The 10,052-nt window shown below is 34.7% G+C and overlaps 1 protein-coding gene across 1 annotated transcript; it reads left to right on the forward strand.

Moving 5' to 3' along the window:
• Positions 1-770: 770 nt before the first annotated feature.
• On the forward strand, positions 771-3,745 carry LOC129926886 (uncharacterized protein DDB_G0287625-like). Its single transcript, XM_056033361.1, has 2 exons — positions 771-788; positions 3,020-3,745. The coding sequence occupies exons 1-2, from the start codon at positions 771-773 to the stop codon at positions 3,743-3,745; spliced, it is 744 nt and encodes a 247-aa protein (XP_055889336.1).
• Positions 3,746-10,052: the final 6,307 nt, after the last annotated feature.

The following is a 10,052-nucleotide window of genomic DNA, read 5'->3' on the forward strand; positions in this document are numbered from 1 at the left end:
TCCGTAATTATTTACCACATTCTGGTGGAATCAACGTTGGTATCGTCAGTTAGGAGAGAAAGAGTTAAGTACTGCATTCATGTGATATTGGACGATTATATTTTTTTCCACTCCTAAAAAAAAACCTTTATTTTTCTAATTACATTGTCAGCAATAGTGTAGGTACCTTCAAAACCGACTCATTTTCTTGTCTCTTTTTTTGGTGAATATTCCCAACGATCCTCCAATCGCTAGTTGTAGTTAAATCTTGTATTAGTGGTCCAAACCAATAATGCCGCCAAATTTATTTTATAAAGCCTATATATATGTTGTTGGTTTTAAAAACAGCAACACTTTCTTTATAAAACAAAGATGTTGGCTTATTATCATGTTCCACAAAGTAAAGATCCACCCACTTTTCCTGGTAGATTTTACATTCAGAGTCCCTGTTCATAAATGCACAAACTTTAAAGGTCATGGTACCAATCCGTCATAGAAAATATGAGAGCCCTAAAGGAGGTGAAGATACATTTTTCAACTTTTTTTTTTGGAGGGGAGATTTTCTCCACTCTGTGCTGACGTTTTGACGGTCCGAAAGGAACCACGTCGCGGACCGGATGTGGCCCGCGGGCCGTATTTTAGTCATCACTGATCTAAATTAGTAAACAACCGTAGTAGAGACCGGGACAAGTAAACCTAGTCATAGCCAATGCATAGAGTTTGAATGTTTGTTTGACCTTCTCTGGACTTGGTGTTTGCACCCTTTACTACCTTCGGTCCTTGCAATCTATATGGCGGATGATGTAAAGGTAATCTATTTCTCTGGCCCAAAGGTTAACGAGGGTGTCTTGCGGCCAGCACAACGACCAATCGCCTGTACTTTTCCCAACTGTTCAGGTACCCACTATATCTGATTGGATTCAGTGGCGCCCTAAAGATCCCGAAATTAAAATTTCCAGTCTTAACTGGGATTCGAATCTTGACTCTTTCCGTTTGGAAGCCAAGCGCTTCACCACTCAGCCACCGTTTAACTGCTCTAATAATCTAATAGCCATGTCTTAGTTTCATTCAAATGTTTTCGCCTCATTACTGACTGTTCAACAGTTGTCGGAAGTTTGAGCCTCGTTCGAAATCTCATGACATCATAAGAACTTCCGGTTTATTGAGTTTCGGAATCTTCCCACGTGATCGCACCCTATTCAGAAATACCCTATGATGGCGCCAAACAGCATCCAAAATAACCCCAAATACAGACCTAATCTGTGACTCAAAGTTGGCAGTCGTCCCACTCTCATCTTGTTTCAACTGAACGCTAAAAGACCTCAATTCTTACAACATAAATACATTTTTATTACTCTGCTGTCAATTTAGTTGTTTTTTTTAAATCTCTTTTTTTTTTGGACAATCGTGAGCTAAAAATTCATTCAAACGTCATAATTATTGTCCGCACATTCATTAATGAACTATTCGTTTCATTTTAGTTTTTTATTTCTTGTTTCAAAAGTTTCAAAGTTTTCTGTTTTTATTCCAGTGAATGTTTACCACATACACAAATGATTCATCATGTTTGAAAAAAAGGGGAATTAATAAATTGAAATGGGCGAGTAAATAATATACTTATTCTATTTATTATATGATTGAAAAATAAATTTGCAAGCACTTTATTATTATTATAATTTATTTTATTTTTTGGTTTAGCTATAGCCTTAGTTTTCATTTTAAAATATATGAACCGACAAAAAAACGTACTTCTGATTCTAATGACATTAAGGAAGTTTGAAAGAACCAGATTCCAAACATCCATTTTTACTGTCTGGCACATGTTTCCGTTACATAAATGTACAACCCATATGACATTGAAGTTGTTTAAAAACATTATTTGCTATGGCACGAATAGGGATTAATTATTTGTTTTTGGAAATAAGGGAAGGTTTGATTTTGAGACAATGACGTGACTAGTTAAAAACAAGACTAGGTTTGGGGCAGAGCGAAATATCACCCTAAGTAAACAGACTACTTTCAGGACGCCTTAGAGATAGGAAGCTTGGTATAACCGTAGAGAGTTAGCTGACATTCGATGGTTCCCTTCATTGTTATTAAACTTCTTGCTCATTATCAACGTCGACTAACTCCAATTGATTGTTCGGCCTTACGCCGATGTTATTGGACTTCGTTGAGAGTTACCTCCGTTTGGTTTTATTGGCATTAGACACCCGCCGAAGCGCCTAACACTTTTCAAACTCAAAGTTAACAGGCGTTATGAATTATTAGATGAATCGCTTCTGTTTCTGACTTAAGACATACATCCACAGGCGTATCCATGAGAGGATATTGCTGGGAGGATCTCTCCCTAAATAAAGTACATGGATCCTCCCTCGTTTATATCTTCACGTATCGCTAGATCAATAGCCTGTAGATAAAACATAACCAGGATGATGAAATAATACATCTTCCATATTATTATGAATTTTATTTTTGAGGAAGAAACAAAAATCCTTTTTTTTTTTTACAAATGTTAGATCAACTCACGTTTCTTGTTGGTAGACATCTTGTTCGTATTATTTCTCCCACTTCCCATTCTCAGATCATGTTGAAACAATTACTTCTTGTTGATGACAATACCTGAGTCCCCCCAAAAAAAGTAACCTGTTTGATAATTAATAAATAACTAATAATTAATTAATACTTTTGCTTATATTGAAAAAAGAGAAATGCAGTATGCAGTATTGAGAGATATAGCAGTAGTGGGGTAGTTCTGTCTCGTATATAATCTTATTTTCTTAAAAAGTATTTTGCTTATTAAAACCTGTATTGATGAAAATAATTATGATTCTTTGACCATGATAGTAAATCTTGCTAAAACATTCATCAGGAGCGTGGTTAAACAAAGTGAGGGAATGAGCCGTGCTTGTCTCTTCCTGGACTGATTCGGGTGGCGTTTGACCCACAGGACTTGAGAGACGGAACTCATGATGAGAATGATGATAATGATAATAATGATAATAATGATAATAATGATAATAATGATAATAATGATGAGAATGATGAGAATAATAAGAATGATGAGAATAATGAGAATAATGATAATGATGAGAATGATGAGAATAATGAGAATAATGATAATAATGATAATGATGAGAATAATGAGAATAATGAGAATGATGATAATGATGAGAATGATGAGAATGATGAGAACAATGATAATGATGATAATGATGAGAAGAATGAGAATGATGAGAATAATGAGAACAATGATAATGATGACAATGATAAGAATGATGATAATGATGAGAAGAATGAGAATGATGAGAATAATGAGAATGATGAGAAGAATGAGAACAATGATAATGATGAGAATGATGAGAATGATGAGAATAATGAGAATGATGAGAACAATGAGAACAATGAGAATGATAATAATGATGAAAATAATGAGAATGATGAGAATGATGAGAATAATGAGAATAATGAGAATGATGAAAATAATGAGAATGATGAGAATGATGAGAATAATGAGAATAATGAGAATGATGAGAAAAATGAGAACGATGAGAATGGTGAGAATAATGAGAATGAAGAGAAAGATAATGTGTGGGAAGATGACCATGAAGATGAGGAAAAGAAAGATAATGGTGTCTATGCAATGTGTTTGATGAGTACATTATGGCAGCGGGGAAACCTCCCCTCCTACCTCTGTTGTTCAAGGCTGTTGACTTATAGCACCAGGCGTATTATATTTTCACTTCCTATACTTGGCATAACTTGAATAACTCGTTTGTGGACACAGCTAAACGTAACGTTTATTGCACTAGAGACAAAGTCAGCTTGAGATGAAATACAATAAACTGATATTTAAACAAATCTAACTCACAATAAATCTGGACTAGATCTAAGTCCTCCCGTAGAGCCTTGGCGAGAAACTCTGCTGTTAGGCGTAGTGCCTTTAAGCTCCCATACAGGTCAAGTGACTCTGCAGACAAACTACCCCGCAGCTCTCGGAGCTGAGACTAGATCTAGAATTTAGAAATAGAATCTAGAACTAGACCAGAGCTACATGTTTAATCTTAAATTACAAGATCCAGAGCTAGACCAATATTATGATCAGGATTAGTATGGGCACTTATTCTGTTTTCATCAAATGTACTTCATGAGTATTTCAAAGAAATAGAACACATTGTAAAATACTGTAAAGATAATTTTTTATTATTAAATGTAAAAAAACAAAACAAAGGAAAATGATATTGTTTCTGTAGCTTTAGAGACTATTGAAATTGTACAAACCTTTAAATACCTTGGTACTATCCTAGACAATAAACTAAATTTTACTGCAAATACTGATTATATCAGCAAAAAAGGGCAGCAAAGATTACGATTACTAAGAAAACTGTCCTCGTTTAATGTTAGCGAAAAGGCCTTGGCTATGTTTTATCACGCTCACATCGGCAATATTTTAAGTTTCAATATCACTGCCTGGTATGGCAATCTGAGCATTAAAAATAAAAATAAACTTTATAGAATCCTAAATGCTGCTGGCAAAATCATTGGCAAAAAACAAATCCCGTTTGGGCAGTTGTTTGAGACAAACATCTATAAAAAAGCTAACAAGATCCTCGAAATAAAGAATCACCCTTTGTGTCAGGATTTTGTGATTTTACCATCACAAAAGAGATACAAGACACCGATAGCAAAGACAAACAGACACAGACACTCTTTTGTTCCCCTGGCAATCGAATCATTAAAAAAGAACAACCTGGTATAAACTTTGTCACATGTAAATTATGAGTGAGTCTGGTGTGAATGTGCACTTTGGTTTCTTATAGTTATAATGTTTTTTGTTTGGTGTAATGCACAAATTGTAAGACAAATTTCCATACGGACAATAAAGATTATTATTATTATTATTATTATAAAAGAGCGAGTATTCATTCTCTTGCGAAGCCAGGGTCGAGTTTCGTTAAAGAGAAACAAAATTCATCGTAGTCCCTTTAACAGTTTCCACTGAGGAATTTTCTGGTGATGTGGCAGGTCTGCAGCAGTACCGCCCTCTGACAGGCAACGAAGATGTTCCTAGGAATGTTAAGGGCCTTGAAGGTGTCTGTGAGGTCAGTTGTTATTATCCCCTCGGTTGATATAACAATGGGGTATATTATTATTTTGGACTATTTCCATAGACGCTTAATCTCCAAGCCTAGGTTCCCATATTTTCTTTGTTTTTCTATCTCAGTTTTTCTTAAATTATGAGACAGTGGTACGGCGATATCGATAATGGTAGCGGTTTTTTCTTTTTTATCGATGAACAGCAGATCTGGGCGATTGAAATCTACCGTTTTGTCGGTCAGAATAGGCCTATCCCAGTACAGCAGATGTTCAGTAGACTCGAGAACATCTTGCGGAGAGTATTTATAATAAGGGGGGGTGTCCTTACCGATCAATTTGTACGTCAAAGCCAGGTGTTGGTGTATTAACTTTGCAACTTGGTTATGGTGACCTAGGTAGGCTGATTCTGATAGGGCTGGACATCCTGCCATAATATGTTCAATCGACTCGCCCACATTTCCACATTTTCGGCATTTGTCGACAACATTGAGTTTCAGGATATGCTTCTCGTCATTTTTTGTCCTGATTACTCTGTCCTGTATTGCTGTAACAAAGCCTTCTGTTTCAGGGTAGAGATGACCTGCTTTGAGCCATGTTAAGGAAGCAGCCTTGTCGATGTTGTCCCCATGTAATGAAGCCGGAAATTTTCCGTGGAGTGTTTTTTCTTCCCATTGGCGAATCTCATGCCCTACGTCGTCCAAACCGACATTGACATCAGCATTGTGTAGGTTATTATTATTATTATTATTATTATGCGATACTACTGCTTACATAATAAATAAATAATAATAAATCTGCACGTCTAAGCTATAAGAAGATAAGCTATTTCCTTAATAGATTATCATGTAAATTTTGTTCAAATTGTTTGATACAATTAAATCTAAATCTAGATCTACAAAGATCTAGATCTGGCCTCTATTTAGTCTTATTTAGATTGTTGTCAAGTGTATAATGAGGATATGTCAAAACTGCTCGCTAAAAAATGTAGTGTTTTTTTTTTAATTAACAATTAAAACGAAGTTCGAGTCAAAATTCTTTTTTTAAAAACAACATTTGAATCAGCATTCCATTTAATAAGTTAGTTGGTAAAGGGACAGAGGCGGACTGGCTATATGGGCATTCGGGCAAATGCCCGGTGGGCCGGTGCCCAAATGGGCCAATGAGTTGCCTCATGAGAGCAACTATGGCACCTATTGTTAAAGGTTTTATGATATTCTTTTATAAAAGTGGCACTCAGAACATCATGATTTTAAAAAATCGTTTACATTGTAGGTCCTAAAATACTAATTTAACACATTTTCCGAAATAATTTAATAGCCTACATCAGTAGACAGTGCTACTGTAGACTTCATCCTTTTAGGGCCTACACACTTAGCGATGAAAAAGCAACATAAGGCCTATATTTCTTATAAAGATCTAGATCTCTAGCTTGCGTACAGTTATTAAATTATTAAACTTAACATAATGATTTTGAGGAAACGTAGGCCTATAATTGGAGGCCCATCGTATGATATACAATTTATGGACCGGTGTGTATAGAAATGCCTGGGCCGATTTTGACACCCAGTCCGCCCCTGTAAAGGGAAAATATATTTTGTAATGATCCATTGACACTTTTTCCATTATGACCTTGGATGCAATTTCTTTTACCAATGCGCGAATCTATGAATGAAGCCTGAGTGGATGAAGAAGTCTGTGACCATTTTACAAAACTTACTTCCCATGAAGTTTTTCATTTAAAAGTGGTGTATTTGTTTTTTTTTTTTGTTTTTTTTTTTGAAAAATCTGCTTGCATATATAATTTTAAAAATTAAATGGTTCACTTTCGAGAAAGAAAAAAGCAGCCGTTGCATCAGAACTTTGAATGATCTAAAATATCATGATGTACAATTTTAATTTTCTCTTCTAGTTTCTGACAGACAAACCACACGAAACTAATAGCGTCTATTCCCCTTTCGGGGGCCGCAAAAATACACGTCTTTACACTCTGGCTTTCTGGAGTCGTCTGGCTTACTTAACACAGCTTACGACTGCGCCGCTTATCTTGCATCATTCTACAAGACAAACATTTAATGAATGCTCCCTCTCTAAAACTAACAGTAAATACTCCCTTTTTATATCACCCCGGAAACACACACTCACACACTCCATAACATCCATAGACACACACATATGTTAAGATATTCTAAAAAAAAAAAAGACAAAGAAACTAAAATAAATACTACTTGTCAACTTGTTCATTAAAGTTCTAAGCGGAAGAGGGACAACAAGAGATCTAGTGTAGTTTATGCTATTCGGACACCTATAGGCCCAAATTTGAAAGTTTTACTTTGACAGCGCATTATTTTACAATGGTTCGACATAGAAAAGAAAATGAAGTATCAAAATCTTCTTTAGTTAAAGGAGAATAAAGATGACTACTTTATTTGTACCCCTAACCTATATTTGTTATTATATTTAAGGACAAAGAGGCCGTGTGTTTTCATTTAATTCGGACAAATTTGACCCACATTATTTGATTCCGGACACAATTATTTATTTCGGACAGTCTCTATATTTAGGCCTCAATAAACTCAGATTTTAATTCTTTACTAGCATTAACTAAATTATAAGATCCCCAGGCATAACCCAACACATTAAATCATTAAGATGTTTTGGAATTATGCATAAATACGAACACAAAAAGTATAAATATGAACACACTTATTCTACCAAAATTAGGTCACTTGGATACTGACTTCTATGCCGACTTTTGGACTTACTTTATGTTTGAATTGTTTGCATGATAAGATTTGTGTTGAATGTTTGTGTTTTTTGTTTATTAATTTAATAAGTTTCTAATACAGATGTCAGATGATCTTTTGTAGTATAGTACATGTTAGGATAGCCATTCTTGCCTAACTGAATCCTCTATATTCTCTCTATATAACTCTAGATCTATCTAGTAGGTCTACATCTAAGCATTTAACTTCATTCAATGTACCAAGCTCACTCCAAACATTTGCCCATTTATTTTCTATTTAAAAAAAAACAACAACAAACGAACAAATATAATATAAGATCATTTTTTATTGATGTCCAAAACTGGCTGTCCGAAATAAATTTTGGTAAGAAATTGGAATTTAATTCGGACACTCTATTAATTTTTTATTTGTATGGAATCAAACAACTTGGCTTATAAATCAAATAAATTAGCTCCAAAAACAAAATAAATATTGTCAAGCTCATTAGTATAGACTTAGCCAATGAAAAAATATTGTCTCAACCCTAGGAAGAGGTAAAGTCATCCGGGTAACATAGGAAAAAACAACAACCTAACTAACAAATTTGAAATTCGTTTTTCTTACATAAAAAGACAGCTAAATGAAAGGAAATTGGGTCAGAATCATTGGAAAATGGACAAGCACATTATACTAGTTTTATGATAAATATAAAGATAATTATTTAATGACCACAAAAACAGCGAATGTCCGAATTCATGTAATGTCCGAAATAAATAAACTACTATATATCGTGCAATAGAAACTCATCTAAATGTAGATTTCTTTTTTAATAACGGTCATCTCAGAAGATAAAGTGGATTCCTAAAAATAGCGACCAATCAACAGCCAGAGTTTGCCATTCATGATTTTCTTTTCTTAACAAAGGGAAGCCACTTTGCCTGCATACTCTCCCCTAATGGCATTTTTATCTGTTTTCATTCTTACTACTGAGTACTAACCAAATTAGTTTTATCCACATTGTCAAAATATTAGCTCTTAAAGGTTGTAGATGGTAGTGGGTGCCACCCACTATGTGTATAGTATAACTGTGTGGCGTATTTGTTTTCTTTTTTTTTTTTTTAAATATATAAAGATTTGTAAGTTAAAAAAAAGGTTTACATAATCGAGAATGTTTTTGAAAGAATAGAGAAACGCTAAAGTAAGACAGCAGAAGCAATTAGTAACAGCGGGACGTCATTTGAAATCGCTCAATCGTCCAAACTAACAATAATTTATCCTTAAATCTGAACTTTAATTTTGTTAGCGACTTCAGTCGTTGATATATGCTCGTGTAACAAAGACGCCACAATGTGTTCAATATATCCAACGGCCTTCAGAAAGGTTTAATGATCTAAGGAACATCATGCAATGCAACGTTTTGGTGTAATGGTGTTCATTTCTATAAGACACAGACAATGACTTGCACAGTGGCGTAGCTAGGGTGGACGGAGGAGGGGGGAGAGTTCGAAAAGCCCCCCCGGGCCTCCACTTGAGGGGCCCCTAAAACTTAAATAATAAATATTACGCAAACTGCATTGCCCATAAAAAGGTCAAGCCCCCCCCCGTGCCCCCAAATGATAGAAAATTCCCAGCTACGCCCCTGGACTTGCATACATATGAAATGGAAATTAAGTGAGATTTTGAATTTCAATAAAACAATTAAGGGCAAACACTCCACATTGAAAGATATTGTTTCCTAATAGATCTAAGCCATAGCACGAAAATAAATTACTTAAAACCAAAGCTTTTATAAGAGCAAGAACTGCACATTAACAGCCATATATCTTTATCTTTTGAAATACAGACGTTACTTCAAAAAAAAGAAAAAGATTACGCCCTACTCGTGTTCATATGTTAATCTTGTCATGCATGTTAATCAACGACTTTAATTCTGCCAAGTCAATGGTTTTCCTGGATGACCTAGGCAACCTATTCCATGCTCTAATAACACTAGGAAAGAAGGATCAATACTGTAAGATTTGTTTCCCTTTTCATTGTCAACTAAAAGTAAACAAAAAACACTAATTGTTTTGTTTTTTTTATTATCCGTGTTTCGTTAGAGACATTGAATAATTGTGTAAGGTTTCAACTTGATACGTGAATGTGAAGTGAGAGAAATAACGTGTACGAACTTTGTACCAGACAGACAAACAGACAGACAGAGTGAGTTGATATAAGCTTTATAAATAAATACTTTATGTTAAGAAGGTATAA

The sequence above is a fragment of the Biomphalaria glabrata genome, chromosome 6 (assembly GCF_947242115.1).
Source record: "Biomphalaria glabrata chromosome 6, xgBioGlab47.1, whole genome shotgun sequence".
NCBI classification, from domain to species: domain Eukaryota; kingdom Metazoa; phylum Mollusca; class Gastropoda; family Planorbidae; genus Biomphalaria; species Biomphalaria glabrata.